Below are 17,143 nucleotides of genomic sequence, written 5' to 3' on the forward strand. Positions count from 1 at the left end.
AAAAAAAGAAGAGGACCAGCTGCTGGGAAAAGGGTTCCCAGGGTAGCAGGCCCCTGTGGAGTAAGGGATTACTCCCAAGGACTCTGCCTAGGCTGACTTCAGAGGCCTTTAGTATGCATCCCAGCGGCGGAGTCTTTCCTTGTGTCTGTAAATGGTCCCAGGTTACAATAGGCACCCCTTGTCTCCATCACTGACCAGTATCCTATGCATTATTCTACTCTTATTACTGGCTAGCGAAGGAATTTAGGCCATCTTGGAGTAGGCCTAAAGTAGCTTCAGGCTAGCAAGGCAGTAAGTGGCTCAACTCTACAGGATGAGAGGGGCATCGCCGTCTTCCTGGGCCTGGGGAGGACACCTTTTTTTTTTTCTACAATGTCCAAGGCAAAAATCCCTTTGGCTTCAGTCGCAGCCTGGGCCTCGCCTGGACATCTCTGTGCACACATCTGTGTCCCCACTAGTATTTACTCATTTAAGTTTCTTGGGAAATCCAATAAGGCAATAGGCAGAAGAACTGAGTTCGGCATTAACACGGGGCGCAGTAAGGTTCTCGCTGTCTAGGGCTAGACACAGGTATCTTCAGTTTCTTGTGGAGCGACAGGAAGTCTCCAGAGTGGCCAGCGCCTCCGGATTCCGGGCACTGGGATTGGGTCGGGAGAACCAGACCACCCCAGTAGGACGACTCTCCTCTGCTCCCTGGCAGATCTTATTGGCTCAAAGGGTGCAACCTCTTCAGGGTTCCTGTGCCTTCCTGGGGCTGAGTGTGCCCATTTGCATACACATCCCAGACCCAGACGCCGCACGCATTCCTGCCTATTGGGAATCTGTCGCGAGCGCAGGGTAGGGCTTTCGGCTCCTGGCGAGAGGAGAACTCAGAGTTCTGCCCTGTCGTACTGCAAACCAGCTAGGATTCCAGAACCCGCCGGGTGCCGTCCCGGTTACCCCGCCCGTGAGCCAGCCGCAGCCCCGCCCCGCCCCGAACCCGCCCTGCGCGTGCGTAGCCCCGCCCCGCTCGCGCTGCGGGCGTCCAGTGACGTCACCGGCTCTGGCGCGCCCTCCGGTGGCCGCGGGCTCAACCCCACCAGGCGGTTCTTGGAGCAGCCCGAGGGGGCGGTGGGCGGCAGTAACCCTCGGAGCTGCTTTTCCTCGCGCCCGCTCCGGGGCTGGCAGCGGATGGGCGGCCGCGGGCCGCGGGACAACAGGCGGGGAACGGGTGCGAGCCGGGACCGGGCGGGGCGGGCGCGCACAGGGGCCGCGGGGCGGCCGGGCGGGGCGCGGGCCGGCGGTTTGGGAGGGCGCCCCGCGTCCGAGAGGTGAGCCGGGCCCTGACGCTGCGCGGGTTCCGCGTCGCCGCTGCCGCGCCATGGCGGAGACCAAGATCATCTACCACATGGACGAGGAAGAGACGCCGTACCTGGTCAAGCTGCCCGTGGCTCCGGAGCGCGTCACGCTGGCGGACTTCAAGAACGTGCTCAGCAACCGGCCGGTGCACGCCTACAAATTCTTCTTCAAGTCTATGGACCAGGACTTCGGGTCAGTGGGCCGCGCGGCCTGGGCGGGAGTGCTGGCCCTTTCCCGCGCGTGTGCGGTGACTGCCCGGGCCCCCCCGCCGCGGGCACGGGCTGGCACCTGTCTGCGCGGACAGGGCTCACGGGTCTGGGGACGTCAGAGAGCGCCCCCGGCGACCGTCACCCTGCCGCGCTTCGACAGCAGGTGTAGGTAGAGTCTCTGCGCCTTGGTGACCCTTGGTGTGTGTACTCACCTGTCCGTGGCGAGCTGGGGATCCGAGTCCTTGACTACCCTCTAGGTAGGCCACAGAGTGCTGTTTGGTGGACAGGCGAGGGCCCAGGCTTCCTGACCGTCATCCAGTGATGCCCCTGTGCCCAGCTGGTCCAGGTTGGGTGCTGAAGGCCACCCTCAAAGCCACCCGTCCCCCTTCTCTCCGGTCAAGCACAGAGCCTGTTGCATTCCCTCCTCTGTGGGTGGAGACCCAGTGCTCATGGCTGCCCAGGAGGGTGTGCAGTTTATGGGGGCTGGAATCGAGGGGAAGGGTTGGAGGTTTGTGGCTCCCAGTGGATCCTCCAGTTGAAATAGAGTAGTTTGAAATGGGTGAGTCATAGGCACCCATCTGTTTTTTAGAGCTTAGAAAAGTTTCTGAAGCCTGAAGACAGACTCCTTGTAGCCCCTCTAAAGTCCCCGTGTCAAGGCAGAGGTCAAGGGTCACAGTAGCCTGCCCCTTCAGTTCCAAGCTCCTGTGCCTCTGTCCTTTCTGAACCACACACAGCATTTGCATTCCTGGGAGTATTTTCTGACTCGAGCCGGCTTCTAAGGTAGTGAGTGTGTTTCCTAGCTGCACTGATGTGGCGGCTGTCTCAGGAAAGGGACTTCCTACTTGAGCTGAGCTGGGCCTCTGGACAGTGAGCCAGGGACTGGCAGTTTAACAGAGGTCTGACAGGGCACAACCACAGAAACCTGAGTCCGTGGCTTGGCAGGGCTCGAGGCAGGGACATGCATGCTCAGGCCCTGTGGGTGGAGCAGGTGTGCTTGGTGCCCTTGTGTGGCTGCATCTTAGGGCTTTGACATTGAGACTGTTTCCTGGGTTCCGTGGTTGCAGGGTCCCTGGGCAGGGACCTCTCTCTGACCCTGTGCATCTAGGCAGGGCTGAAGCTGGTTTGGACAACTGAAGTCTCTTGCATACCCATTCCCTGTGCCCCAACCACCTAGAAAAAAAGCAGAGGGGAACGTGTCCCCCACAACTTGAAGGCTGGTGCTCCCCATCTGCCTGGAGGCTGGAGGGTTGTGCTCTGGAGATTGGGCCTCCCCAGCTCTCCTGGCTGGGCCACCTCTGTGGTCTCTGCCCATAGGGACAGGGCATCTCCGGATTAAATTTATCACCAAAGTCACAAATGTTCTGTCTGCTCCTGGGGTATGAGTGGTAGGAGCAGACAGACCCAGACCTGGGTTGTTTTCTGCTGTATGTTCTGGGTGTCTCTTGAGGGTACCCATTCCTCTGCTCCGATATCCATGTTGGGTAGGGTGTGCTAAGTGTAGTAACCCAGCATCAGCTCACACGGGTCCCGACTGAGCTTGTTCATGTGCAGGAGGACCTGCGGGTGCCCTCACTGTGGAGGAGGTGGGGCTGCAGGTCTGTGGACTGAAGCAGGAGTTCCTTTGGGTGCATTGGGAGTGGCTGGGGCATGTGGTACAGAGCCAGCTAGCAGAGAGCTCAGAGGTACAAGTTGGGTGTCCTGGATGTGTAGAAGGGCTAGGAGGCAGAGCTGCTAAGAGGAAGAGTCTGGGCTAGGAGGACACAAAGACACAAACAACTCATCCATAGGCCTCATCCTGATCCTGACTGTGACCTGGAACTCTGGCGACACAGTGGCCTTGGGAGCCTGGAAAGGCAGCCCCTCCCCATGCACAACTGCATTCCTCATTTCCCTGCCTGAGTGCTACTTACAGAACTCCAAGGATACTGGGATAAAGTAGCTTAATGTTGGGAGAGGGAAGCTCAGCAGGGGTGGCTGAGCTGGGCAGGTGGCCTCAGAATAGAGTCTGTGAGGAGTGTCCTCGTGAGTCTAGGTTGTCTGCCCCCCTTCCAAACCAAAGAGAGTCTGCCCTGGCAGGGTTCAATTCCCAACAGGTATCTCTAGCCCATAAGGTAAAGGTCTTTGTTTCATGCCTACTTGGGCAGCTTGTGGTTGTTCTGACTCTGAACCACCAAGGTTTAGTAGCCGGACTTCTAAGCTTCTGGTGGGTCCTGTGCAAGTGTCTGGTGCTTGATCTGGTGACAATGGAGGGTCTGGTCTATGGCAGCGGAGTGAGTTCATTTGGCTCTTGGTCCCTGCTCCTAGGAATGTATTGCTGTTGCCAGCTTGCCTGGTATGATAGTGAGCTCATCTGCCTGACAGTGGCCCCAGCATTTCGATCTCTGAGTTAGAGGTACCTGAGCTGGGGAGAGGCAGGCAAGGGTAAGGGCTGGGAGCCCATGGGCTCTAGGATCCGCTGCCTGTTTGCAGATGTTGTGAGGGCTCCCTGTGCCTGGTAGGGCTGCCTGGGGTTAGCGATTTAGACTCTCTGTGTTCTATGTCTTCTCTAGTGTTTGTTTGTGAGAATCTAGGTAATGGTAATGCATTCCCTGACCTGTGGGAGGGGCTCCATGTTCTGGGGCTCAGTGCTCATGGGATGGGTTATTAGCAGAGTGGCCAGCGATGGTCAGTTCAAGGCCATGGGTAGTAAGACTCCTTAGGCCATGAGCCCAGTCCACACCAATACTTGGCAGGAGTTGGATCCTCGTTCCCAGTGACATGCATACAACCCCTGAAGTTCAAGGTATCACCATGGCCTATGCCTGCCTGCTCTGCCAGTGTTGGCTGGCTGTGTGTATGGGAACTGGAAAGAGGCTATCTCAGGGCTGTGTCACTAGAGTTTATCTATGTGTTATTGTGACCTCCAGGAACCGTAGGTCCTTTTTGGCCAAGCTGTGCTGGGCACCAAAGATCCTACCTTAGAGCAGATTCCTCCTTGGGGTAGGTCTCTGGGGGTGACAGGCAGAGCCCAGTGACCGTAAGGATCTGTCTAGGAATTCTGAGGTTATGGCAAAATGCCTGCAGGAATGTCCTGAGTACAGAGAGTCAGTGGAGACACACCGAGGTCAGTTTTCCTCCCGAGAGGTTAGGCACTCAAGGCTCAGGATGGTACAGAGGTTTGACTGTGCCTCGTATGTTCTTGTTATAGAGTGCCCAGGCAGCTATTCTGTAGTGTGGGCAGCATCACATACCTGTGGTGCCTGTCTCTACCATGGGCATTTTGATGTTTACCCCTTGCCTCGCCCAGAGTGGGGAAGGACCAGGGTTATCTGTGGGATCTGGGGCAAGTGCCAGCCTCTCATTTCTTCTTGCCCTGACCACTAGGCAGAAAGCAGGACTTGGGTTGCTCAGGCTGGGAAGGTAAGGAGAAGAGTGTCTTGGTGGGAATTGGAAGGCACAAAGACTTCAAGCTGGCCATGTCGCCTTAAGGGTCTGGCTGACTAGGCTCTAGCTGCTCAGGATGGGACACAGTGTCTGCTGGGGATCCAGGTAGGCCCTACTGTGGTGGTAGAAGTTGCTCATATGTCTCTTCATGTGTGAGTCAGAGAGGGTTAAAACTTGGGTGTGGCAGGGGAAAGGAAGGCTGTTGATGGGTCCACTGGGGCTGAGGTTGGGGGCTAAGGTAAGGATTCCTGTCTGGGTGTCTCTTGCTGTCATGTTACTCAGAGATAGCAGGCTTTCTGCAGACCCTGGTCCATCAGCTACCACAGGCAGAGCCCTGCCATCCTCAAGAGAAACTTCACCCCACCCTGGGCAGCCCAGGTCTTCCTGTGATGACAGCCTCTCTTGTGGCTGCCTTGGCTCAGGCTTGTAAGTGGAGCCAGCCCCAGAGCTGTGACTTGTGATTGGTGGCAGCAGACATTAGGGGTTCTGAGGAGCAATTGTATCTGCTGTTGAGTCCTGCATTGTTAGTCACAGGGAAGTAGTGGAGACTAGAAAAGTGGTCGGAATTCACTTTCACTTTCAGGCTGCCCTGCCTCTGCCATCCCCGCAGCCCTAGGTCTCTACCCAGCAAGTGTCCCCTGGAGAGGATGGGAAGTTGATCTGCTAGGGCTTCCTACAACCTACTGCTGACCAGGGGACCTAGAGTAGTAGGCAGAGGTGGCCCTGCCCCTGGCATTGGGCCCATTAAGCCACAAGCCTGTTTCCTGCCAGGTGCACTTTCAGGACCAGTCTGGTTTCCCAACTCCATTGAACTCAAGTTTTGGGTGTGGAAAATCCCACTGTGCTGGGTGGAGCTGAGCACTGGGATGAGGGTGAGGGGCTGGAAATCTAGGGCCTGAGGACGTAGGTGGAGGCCTGTTCCTTCACAGCTGCCCCTTCTGACCTGTCCGGCTGCTGATCATGCCTTTTGAACACTGACCCCAGGCTTTCTGGCTTCCTTCCCAGTCCTCATTCCCTGACCCTTTGTGTCCTGCTTAGGTGAGGCTGGCTCTTTTTTAGTCCAGCATTAAGACAAGCAGGGATGGGTGTGGTCAGATACAGCCATGGACTGGTTAGCTCTGTCCCTGAATGCCCTTCCCCAGATAGAAACCAACCTTCTCCTCTGAGAGTTGGGACTGATGCTGTGCGTGGGGCACACTCTTTCTGTTTGGGAGACAACTTTGAGGGCAGCAGGAGCTGATATCCTTGGGCTCTCTCACGTCTGTACAAGGGAGTCTTTGTGCCTTGCTGTGGTTGAGGCCCTGCTCTTGGCTGGGGGATGTGGAAGGAACTTCGGGGTCCCATGAGATGCACATCCTACTGACTAGAGCTTATGACTGCTCCAGAGAGGTGGGCGGAGGGTGTGTGCTGGGCTGATGATCACAGAAGCTAGTGGACCATAGGCTGTCCCAGGCACCTGGATGGGTAGGGCTACTCCCTAAAATAAGGAGGCTGAGAAGAGGCCCCAAAGGAGCCTCAAGTGTTATATGTTGTGGTGAGGCAACTGTTGGGTCCCCATGCCAGGAATCTATAACTAGAGACAGGTCTGAGGGAAATCCTCGGGCCAAGGAAGCCGAAGAATTAGGGTCTTTCCCAGGAACCCTTAACCTTGTCTAGGGCTAGAGGCTGATCTGCAAGTGAGCAGGAGTCCTAGCCTGCCCTTCCGTGACCCCTCTACATCTGTCTACCCCAGTGCTGAGGGTCCACGGCCTGCGGCCAATGGAGAGCAACAGAGTTGCTAAGAGGAGAATGCATTATGTAAACCCTCAGTTATAACATCTGTGGCCTGGCAGGTACCCCATTGCCGGGCCCAAGGGTAGGAGATGTCATAGTGTTCTTGGTGGTCTGAGGTGAGGTGAGGTAACCTCAAGGTCTTGTTTGCTTATAGGGTGGTGAAAGAGGAGATCTTCGATGACAATGCCAAGTTGCCCTGCTTCAATGGCCGGGTGGTTTCCTGGGTGAGTCTAGGGGTGGCCCCACAAGAATGATGCGGGTAACTGGACAAAGGTAGGGTGGTGGCTGTCATCTGCCCTGGGTATCTGTGGGGGTGGTCGTGAAGCAGATGAGCATCCAAGGCCTCACTCTCCCTCCACAGCTGGTCCTGGCTGAGGGCGCTCACTCGGATGCAGGGTCCCAGGGCACTGACAGCCACACGGACCTGCCCCCACCCCTTGAGAGGACAGGCGGCATTGGGGACTCCAGGCCCCCCTCCTTCCAGTAAGGCCCCTAGTAGGGCGGAAACCTGCCACTGCTGGGTACTTGCTACCCAAGACCCACCTGGGAAGGGTGAAGCTGAGAACAGAGGAGGGGACTCCAGCTGGATGGAGGGACCTTCTAGAATTGGGGTCCTATGTGGTGGGTTGGGGACTAGGAAACATTTGAGATACTGGCTGCCAGCAACTTGGTCTGCCCAATTCTACCTGCTTCTCATCTATGCAGTCCAAATGTTGCCAGTAGCCGTGATGGGATGGACAACGAGACAGGCACAGAGTCTATGGTCAGTCATCGGCGGGAGCGCGCCCGACGTCGAAACCGTGATGAGGGTACTGTGGCTGTGCCTGCCCAGATCTGGACCCCAAACTTCCTTTGGTATCGCTTGGTAGAGATCCCAACTTGGTATTTCTACCCTCTGTGGCCTCAGAGTCCCTGCATTAAGCTTGAAATGCACAGGCCATCCTCATTCTGTGACTGCTGACTGAAGTCCCACAATCAGCTCCCACCCCACTGTCCCTACAGCTGCCCGGACCAATGGGCACCCGAGGGGGGACCGGCGACGGGATCTGGGACTGCCTCCAGATAGTGCATCCACCGTACTGAGCAGTGAGCTTGAATCTAGCAGCTTTATTGACTCAGATGAAGAGGACAACACAAGCCGGTAGGTGGCATGTGCATATGTCTGTGTGTGCTGGAGAGATTCATGCCTGTGAGTGCTGGCTGGCTGTACGTATTTGTGCCTCGTGCTTATCTGACTTCTGGTTCTCGTTCCCGCCTCTGGTCTCCTGCTCCAGGCTGAGTAGCTCTACAGAGCAGAGCACCTCCTCTCGGCTAATTCGCAAGCACAAATGTCGGCGGCGGAAGCAGCGCTTGAGGCAGACAGACCGGGTAGGCAGCAGGTGGGTGGGGTGTCTGCTCCGATGGTGTGCACACAGCCCCTCATTGGGTCCCTCCACAGGCATCTTCCTTCAGCAGCATCACCGACTCCACCATGTCCCTGAACATCATCACCGTCACTCTCAACATGGGTGAGGCCTTCTGGGCTGGTGGGTGCTTGGTGGGGGTGGGTGCAAGCCTAGGAGCCTTTGGGGCCTGCTCACGGCCCCTCCTGCAGAGAGGCACCACTTCCTGGGCATCAGCATCGTGGGCCAGAGCAACGACCGGGGTGATGGCGGCATCTACATTGGATCCATCATGAAGGGCGGGGCTGTGGCTGCTGATGGCCGCATTGAGCCAGGCGACATGCTACTGCAGGTGGGAGCCATGTGGGGACTGTGGGGGTAAGATGCACCCCCTCCCACCACCACTCCCTGACCCCACAAACCCTGCAGGTAAATGATGTCAACTTTGAGAACATGAGCAACGATGATGCTGTGCGGGTACTTCGGGAGATCGTATCCCAGACGGGGTGAGGGGGGATCCGTGTGGGGATGGGAAGGGCATGGGATGGGAGGGGTTGTGTGGGTCTCACCCATGTGATCTGCCGAACTTTACATACAGGCCCATCAGCCTCACGGTGGCCAAGTGCTGGGACCCAACCCCTCGGAGCTACTTCACCATCCCAAGGGGTTAGTGACCCCGTGGAGGGGTGGGGTAGGGTGGGGTTCCTAGGCCCAGTCTGAAGGGTCTTTCTTCTCTGCCTCTATCATCTGTCATCTGTTGCCGTGCGGTAACTGTGCAGCTGACCCAGTGCGACCTATCGACCCGGCCGCCTGGCTGTCCCACACAGCAGCGCTGACGGGTGCTCTGCCCCGCTATGGTACGAGTCCCTGCTCCAGTGCCATCACTCGCACCAGCTCTTCCTCACTAACCAGCTCAGTGCCTGGCGCCCCACGTAAGTGGCAGCTTACACGAGCCCCGGCAGGAAACTGAGGCTGAAGGACAAGGGTTCACCAGAGCTCTTCCTGGGGCCCATTGTATATAATGTGTCTGCCCCCAACACCTTCACAAATGTGTACACCAGGATACGTGTACATATCTCATAGCCCAGCCATACTGGCCATCTGGATGCACTGAAGGATCCGCCAGGCCTGTGTTGCGGATTGGGAGGACACATGGTAGCCTCCGCCTTGCTTTCCTGCTGCCTAACATAACTAACAGCTTGAGCTCCCCAGGAAGGTGTCCCTGGGGGAGGGAAAGGGACTGGCTTGCCCAGAAGTCTTGGACTGTGGGACTGGGAGAATATCCCAGTTTCAGCTCACATCTTGATGAGATACCACTTAAGAGTGGGAGATAAATGTTTGATCCTGTCCCCTGCTCCCAACCTCACGGAGCTCAGCCCCTGCGTGCTGGTTGCCTGCCTGGGCTCAGAGAACGGTGCCTTGCAGAGCTGGAGGAAGCTCCACTGACTGTGAAGAGCGACATGAGTGCCATTGTCCGGGTCATGCAGCTGCCGGACTCAGGGCTGGAGATCCGGGACCGTATGTGGCTTAAGATCACTATTGCCAATGCTGTCATTGGTGAGTCCCTGGCTGTATGGGAAGGGCCCAGTCTGTTCTTTCTGGTGAGGCTTCCCAGGACTCAGCTACCCTGACTTTCATGGGCCTGTGGCCAGGGGCGGACGTGGTGGACTGGCTGTACACACACGTGGAGGGCTTCAAAGAACGCAGGGAGGCGAGGAAGTATGCCAGCAGCATGCTGAAGCACGGCTTCTTGCGGCACACGGTCAACAAGATCACCTTCTCTGAGCAATGCTACTATGTCTTTGGGGACCTGTGCAGTAGTAAGTAGGGGGGTCACTGGGTGGGGTTTTTTGTGGGGCTCATCCATTTGCCCTCGCTTACCCATCCCTCCCTTCCTGCCAGACCTTGCATCCCTGAACCTCAACAGTGGCTCCAGTGGAGCCTCAGATCAGGACACACTGGCCCCACTGCCCCACCCATCTGTGCCCTGGCCTTTGGGTCAAGGCTACCCCTACCAGTACCCAGGGCCCCCGCCCTGCTTCCCGCCTGCTTACCAGGACCCTGGCTTCAGCTACGGCAGTGGCAGTGCCGGGAGTCAGCAGAGTGAAGGTGAGAGTCATGCCAGCCCCTCCTCCACTCCCACTCCCTGGCTCTGCCTGGCCTTGCTGCTGTCCTCTGTGCTCTTGCTGTGTGTTTGGGTCCTGGTGGGTCCCGTTTCAGGAGTCAGTGTGGGGCAGCGAGGGGGCTGGTGTGGGGACTCACTTTGGTTCTGTGGGTAGAGGCCTTTGGGACTAGGAAGACTGCCTGGTGGGAACAGGCCTGGTATTCCAGGTGGCAGAGGCAAGAGGCCAGGAGATGATGTGGCAAGAATGAGGGCGAGAGTAGCCAAGGGCATCGAGTAGGGTTACTCTTACTCTTTAGGCCCCAAGCTAAGGAAGGCATGGGCTTTATCAGTTGTGGTACCTGTAGCCCAGCAGAGTGCCATGAGAGTTTATCATCTTAGGGAGGGTGGGTGTCCCTGAGGAGGAGGTGCGCTGAAGTAGAGCCTTAGGCAGAGTGGGGGCACAGCAGCCATTCTACAGGGTCTGGAAAAAAACTTAAGACAGTCATCTTTGAGAACATAGGATGGGAGAAAGGAGAGGTTGGGCCGGAGGGTGGCAATGCCCTAGGGGAAGCTGTTGAGTGACTACTGACCCTGGATAGGCCCTTGCATGCACCCAAGCTCAGCTTGGCCCACAATAGTCCTAGTTGACCATTGGTGAGCACTGGACTGGTGTGTGACTTGTGCTATCCCTTGCTTTGTGCTGAGCAAGCCTTAGACTGAAGGACTAGCAGAGTGGACCCTCGGGCCGGTAAGCCAGGTCCCCCTGTGTCCCTCTCAGCATGTCCCCAGCCAGCACGTGTTCTCAGGTTCCCACCACTTTCAGGACAGAAGCTAAGAAAATTAGCTGACCAGGGCCCTGGGGTTGGGTGGTCAGTGGGTCTTCGGGTGGTGATCCCAGGATGGCTAATGGGAACGCTGGGCACACAGGGCCTTCAGTGGTGTCTCAGTTTCTCAGTTGTAACATCAAAATCAACCTTGGTTCAAGCATTGGGGTTAGGTTTGGGGTGCCAAGCTGGCCCTCATTATCCCTCCTGTCTGCAACTGCCCCTAGCTCCTTGCCTCTCATCTGCTCCTGGTATCTGCATGGCTGCCATTCCCCTACTACCCCAGGCTTACCAGGTTCTGCCCTGGCTGTCTGGGAGCAGCTGGTGGTCCTGGAAATGGCCAGGCCTGGTGCTGACTCTGTGGTCCCTTCCCTTCTCCCAGGAAGCAAGAGCAGTGGGTCCACAAGGAGCAGTCATCGGACCCCAGGCCGAGAGGAGCGCCGGGCAGCCGGAGCTGGGGGCAGCGGCAGCGAATCAGATCACACAGCACCAAGTGGGTCTGGTAGCACTGGCTGGTGGGAGCGTCCTGTCAGCCAGCTTAGCCGTGGCAGTAGCCCTAGAAGTCAGGCCTCAGCTGTTGCCCCAGGGCTCCCCCCACTTCACCCCCTGACAAAGGCCTATGCAGTAGTGGGCGGGCCACCTGGAGGGCCACCTGTCCGGGAGCTGGCTGCTGTTCCTCCAGAACTTACAGGTAGCCGCCAGTCCTTCCAAAAGGCCATGGGAAACCCCTGTGAGTTCTTTGTGGACATTATGTGACCATCAACCAGAGTTTTCAGTGCTGCCTGTGGCAAGAGTCTGTGGTCCTGCTGTGCCAGGATCTCTGTGGACTTGCCTTAGTGGTGGCCAGCAAGGATAGATCAGCTGCGGGGTCTGGGCCAGGGCAGAGGGAGCAGGCTGCAGAGGAAGGGCTGAGAGCAGCAGCCATACTAGGATTTGGACTTGGCATCCTGCCTGCTGTGTGGTACAGCTCAAGTAGTCTTGTGAGGAGATGTCTGTCTTTAGGTCCTCAGCACAAGTCTCAGGGACCACCTCCTGGTTCCTTTTTTGGAAATGACCTCCATTTAGGATAAGAAAGACTCTCTTGGGCTCTGTGCACAGCCCCCCCCTCCCAGTTCTCCCAGAACTGTGCACAGTGGCCCAGACTGACTCTCACTGAGTTCATGGGCCTCATCTGTCAGGCCAAGGTAGGGTTCTTGAGGGGTTAGACAGAGCCTTTAAACCTCTCTGGCTGCCTACGTGGGGTCTAACTTATTTATTTATTGCTAGCCTGCCTGCTCTGAGGGTGGCAGCTGGTTACCCAACGGGGGCAGGTGCATGTCCCTTTCCCCCCGCTTGGTACTCAGCCCATGACAACAGTTTGTACTGGGAGTATGTGGAGGATGCTTAGTACAGGAGGCCAGGCACCTTTACACGGTGATAGCGCACACAATAGCTACAGAGATGGGGTCCTGTCCTGTCATTGCTACCCTGGTGGCTGTCCACCAGCATGTGCCACTGCCATCTTGGCATGGTAGCCCCACACATCTGCACTGTAGATACCGTGTCGAAGTCTGAGCAGCTGGGTAGTTCACGTGTAAATGCTGCTTTTGTGTAAATGCTGCTTCTGTGTAAATGCTATTTTAAACACTAAAAAGCGTTTAATTTTATGGGATTAATGTGTGGCCTGCTTCTCTTTTCTCCAGCTAAGCTGCTTCCGTATTCAGGTGTCGGGGCCAGTCCAGAACTGACCCAGGTCTGAGCCTGCCTGGAGTCTCTTCCCACTTGGTCATGTGACTCTGTCCCTGGTGCTGGCCAGTAACAGGGGTCTTGGAGGCAACTTTTCTGTCCTTGGTACCAGGAGGACTCCAGGGGTCCTGGGTGGCTGGTGCTGGCCATGGTGCTGACCCTGACCCTTGCTTATGCTCTGTCCAAGGTGCTAGTAGTGACTTGGTTCTTTCCTACCAGCTTAGGTCTAGATCAGGAAGGGAAGAGGAGGCTGGATGTTGTCTGCCTACCTCTTGAGTGCCCTCTGCCTGCTGGCTTTCTTGTTTTGTTCCAGCACATTACATATGCCCAGCCTTCTGTTTCCAGGATGCCTGATCAAGGTGCTGAGGGCCCTAGGCTGGGCATGTTCAAGAAAGCAGTATGTTCTTGCCTCCCAGGGTCTGCTTGGGTTATTTTTAAATTCAAGATATGGCTATGGAGTCCCAAAGAACACTCTGTGGGCTGCTTCTAAGATAATGGATCTCAGTCACCTGGGCAGGCCTTAGGTAGGGCGTAACAGGATCAAGGATGATCTTGCCTTTGGGGAACAGGTGGGATTATAGGATCCATCTTGCACACTGCAGGTCTGAGGGGGGTCACTGAGGGACTAAGGTCAGTGGATGACTTGGAGTCAGTCTGTAGTTAAGCGGCTCAAGTCTCAGGTTGAGGTACTATCTGGGGGTTGTCGGCTGGGCTCACTAAAGGAGAGGTCACTGGGTCAGGGTTCACTCACTGTGCCCCTGAACTGTCACCCCCACTGTTGCTCCCATCTGCTGCCTCCTTGGGGCCTCCTCCCAGGAAGAACTCCTGGGTGTTGAGCTTTGGCAGCCACAGAAGCACATAACATTTGGGTAGGTGGAAGGTGGCCAGGATGCCCAGGGCACAGAACAGAATGGCACCCATCTGCACAGCTGGCTGATAAGTCACCTGCACATTGGCCAGGAGGGGCACAAAAGAGACCCAGATGATGAAATAAGCTAGCATGGCGAAGGTGAGACCACGGGCACGGTTGTAGCGGCCAGGCTGGCTCTGTACTAAGAAAGTGCCCAGGAAGCAGAGGAAGGCCAGCATTGCATTGGTGATGTGTACCAAGCCTAGGCTGACCCAGGAACGCATGCGGCAATGCTCCAGAACCTCTGTGGGCAGCACCACCCAGTCTGTCACCATCTCTGGTGGGAAAGATGTCAGGTACCAGGCACATAGTGCTGCCTCCACAAGAATGGCCAGCAGTACCACCAGCCAAGCCCAGGGTCCCCGAAGGCAGCTGCATAGCCAGTTTGCCCAGCTCAGTGGCAGCTCAGATTCCACAAAGATCTCCGCTGCTTGCAGGAAGAGTGTGCTTAGGCAGCCTGTGAGAGGAAGGTGAGCCAGTGGCTGTTGAGCAAGGCAGCTGGCAGGGCTTGGCCGTCCTGGGAATAGAAGGACACTGAGGCAGAAGAGGCCTAGGCAGACCAGGCCAAAGCAGAACCGTGACCCACCTGAGGCCTGAACAAGAGGGCTGTCCCAGTGGTGGATGAAGAGCCCCAGGGAGGCGAGTGCTAGGCCTAGCACCAGGCAAAGCAGCAGGAGTAGTAACAACACAGTTGGTTCTCCCCAAGCCAGGAATTTAGGCCTACGAGGTAAGCAGCCTGTGCTTTTCTCTGGGGACCACTCATCCTGATTACATGGAGTACAGGCGAAGTCATCTATAGTAAAAGAAAGAAAAAAAGCAACGTAGGGTCTGGTAATGGGAGACAGAATTCCCCAGCTCAGCCCCCGACAGGCGCTTGCCTTCAGCATTAGCCTGGAGGGGAGGCCCTTGCCAGGCCTCTGCCCCCAGCTCAGCTGTGCGGACTGTCTAGGGAAGGAGGCTCACCTGGATGCTTCTGGTAGCTGCCTGCTTTGCAGTCCTCACAATCATAGCAGCAGGAATGGAAGCCCTTTACTCTGCGCACCTGGCCATCTTTGCACTGCCGGGAGCACTGGGACACTGGCACCTGGACATGGAGCTTTGGGTTAGGCTCCCTTGGCTAGCACAGACAACCCCAAGCCTTTACCCACCATGGCTTCCTCCTGTCTTGTCCTTACCTGGTTCCCTGGCCAGTACATCTCGGAGTGCTGCAGCTGAAGGGTGCCATTGAAGGTTCCCACAGTGTGCAGCACAGGTGTAGGGCTCTGCCACACCCACATCTTCAGGTCATACTCCATGTCTACGTTCCCTTTATCGTCAAACTGCAGTGTCAGGTTCCGAGCACGGAAACTCATGTTGTACATGTTCTCCAGGAGCTGTGGGTTGGGGTGGGGGTAAGGCTGACCCATGAGCCTCTCCAGTTAAGACAGGATTTAGCTCTCTCTGCCTGTTGGTTCAGTATTCCTGAATGAGCAGACATAGACCCAGCAAAAACCCTACCCTCACCTGCCAGGGTTGAACAGGCTCTGATGCGGGGCAACTTGAGGCATTGCACTGTAGGGTGTTGTGAAGAGCCTGGGCCACACTGTACACAGCTGCATAGGTTGCAAAAATCTGGTGGTGCAACTGCCCTGCTGATAGGTTCTGCAGCAGTCCAGATGTCAGGTTCTGCAGCATGATGTGGTCACACTGTGGACAGCGTTGTCCCATCACCCCCTCCTCCAGGTCCAGTTCAGCATTCAGTGAGGCACAGAATGTTGGGTCGGCAGCCAGGGCAAGGTGGGTCTCCACATAATGGGAGAATTCCGGCAGCTCGGCACCTCGCTGCAGAAACCCAAGCACAGTGCCCACATGGGCAACATTGGGTAGTGTCGTGACCATGTCAGAGGTCAGCCAGGACTCACTAGCCACCCATACCTTGGGTGAGAGGCCCTGACGGATGCCATAGCTAAAAAGGGAGTAGACAGCACGGGGGGAGGCAAACAGCACCACCACTTGCACGTTGCTTTGGTTCACTTGTTGTAGTACATCAAACACCTTGCCCAGCTGTTGATCACTGGTGGCGTGCAGTGGCACCAGGCCCTCGTGGGCGATACAGATACCTCGTGGATTGGCCAGGCTAGAGAAGATGCTCAGGCCTTCCCGACCATAGTCATCATCACTACCTAAGGCAGCCACCCAGTTCCAGCTGAAATTCAGCAGCAGAGCCACAACAGCCTGCAGCTGCACACGGTCATTGGGCACTGTGCGGAAGAAGGATGGGAATGTTTCCCGGTCACTGAGCCGATCCATGCTGGCGCTGTAGCTGACCTGTGGTGATGGAGAAGCACCTCCTGCTGTGAGAGCTCAAGGACACAGTTGGCTGAGGGGAGGCAAAGGGTGCGGGCTCACCTGTGGCATGAGGAAGAAGCTGAAGAACTTGCCTGTAATCAGGGCAAGCTCTGACGAGTGGGGCCCAATGACAGCCAGCACACGCGGCTGGTACTGTGTGTAGTTGCAGTAGGCAGCGATGCTGTGACTGCCCACCTTTGCCATGAACATGAGACTGGGCTTCATGGTGACTACCGGCTCCGAGCATGTGTCAAATAGGTCATAACCCAGGCGCAACCCAGGGAGCAAGGCAGATCCATTGTTGATCTCCTCCACAGCCATCTTCATAGCCATGACCAGAAACAGACCAAGGGGTGAGAACCTGAAGCCACATGGGATTGCAGGTGCTCACCACCTTACCCCCAACTTGGGAGTACCACAGACCCATGGCTGCCAAGCCTTAAGCCCACCCCCACCTCAGCTACTAGCCTCCATACCTGGTGCACAAGATGCTATTGGGTTGTGTTCTCTGGTGGAGTGTGTCCTCCTCAGTTAAGCCCAGGGGAAATAGCCCACCAAGTATGTAGTCCCCTTTAGCTTTGAATTGCTGTGCCAAGCACAAGGAGGCCCCCATCCCAAGGCCCGGGAGAGCAGCCAGGCTGAGGCACAGAACAACCAGGTGTGGCATGGTAGGTAGAGACTTCCAGTAGAGACTGTAGGGTGTGCTGGAGCCCCAGATATACTGAGTCCAGGGGGAGAGAGAAGAGAATTTGTTTAGCAAAACTTCTGTGCTTGGCTGCCAAGCCCCCAAGGGGCTCCGGTGATATGCTCAATAGCTCAGACCTGATAGTTTGTGCATACTGGACTCATCTTCATAGTGTTAATGCGCTGTCTGTCCAAGAGAGCCCCAGCATGCCAACTGTGACCACCGACTGTGCTCTTGTCACTTGCCTATGCCCAAGCCCCTCGGTGCCCTTCTTTCCTAGAGCAGCCGCACAGACTGTAAAGGGGAAGGTGGAGAAGCAAGCATTCAGGGTCCCAGGGTTTCCCTTGACTGGAATAAGGGTGGCACTAGGCTTATATTTGTAGGCACAGAGACACTTTTTATCTTCTGGCTTCTGATTTGAGGCAGTACTGTCAATAGGCAG

At 56.6% G+C, this 17,143-nt stretch overlaps 2 protein-coding genes across 6 annotated transcripts; one reads left to right on the forward strand and one right to left on the reverse strand.

The window, feature by feature from the left end:
• Positions 1-1,060: 1,060 nt before the first annotated feature.
• LOC121443553 (segment polarity protein dishevelled homolog DVL-1) lies at positions 1,061-12,704 on the forward strand. 5 transcript variants are annotated; one of them, XM_041645338.1, is made up of 16 exons: positions 1,061-1,530; positions 6,898-6,967; positions 7,105-7,226; positions 7,449-7,552; positions 7,746-7,884; positions 8,018-8,111; positions 8,182-8,251; positions 8,338-8,477; positions 8,555-8,631; positions 8,724-8,791; positions 8,905-9,057; positions 9,551-9,682; positions 9,778-9,945; positions 10,028-10,234; positions 10,939-10,977; positions 11,436-11,560. In XM_041645338.1, exons 1-15 carry the CDS (start codon positions 1,361-1,363, stop codon positions 10,947-10,949), a joined length of 1,725 nt encoding a protein of 574 aa, XP_041501272.1. In that variant the 5' UTR covers positions 1,061-1,360; the 3' UTR covers positions 10,950-10,977; positions 11,436-11,560. The 5 variants fall into 5 exon arrangements, with proteins under 5 accessions (XP_041501272.1, XP_041501268.1, XP_041501269.1 ...); XM_041645334.1 differs by lacking the exon at positions 10,939-10,977 and having other exon boundaries at positions 11,436-12,704; XM_041645335.1 differs by lacking the exon at positions 10,939-10,977 and having other exon boundaries at positions 8,905-8,982; positions 11,436-12,704.
• Positions 12,705-13,525: 821 nt separating this feature from the next.
• Positions 13,526-16,718, reverse strand: LOC121443555 (taste receptor type 1 member 3). Its single transcript, XM_041645339.1, has 6 exons — positions 16,493-16,718; positions 16,077-16,377; positions 15,192-15,995; positions 14,864-15,061; positions 14,652-14,772; positions 13,526-14,481 (listed from the first exon to the last, which is right to left on the reverse strand). Exons 1-6 carry the CDS (start codon positions 16,681-16,683, stop codon positions 13,526-13,528), a joined length of 2,571 nt encoding a protein of 856 aa, XP_041501273.1. The 5' UTR covers positions 16,684-16,718.
• Positions 16,719-17,143: the final 425 nt, after the last annotated feature.

This window comes from Microtus oregoni, unplaced genomic scaffold (genome assembly GCF_018167655.1).
Source record: "Microtus oregoni isolate MIOR12 unplaced genomic scaffold, Mior012 000109F_ref0000275, whole genome shotgun sequence".
NCBI classification, from domain to species: domain Eukaryota; kingdom Metazoa; phylum Chordata; class Mammalia; order Rodentia; family Cricetidae; genus Microtus; species Microtus oregoni.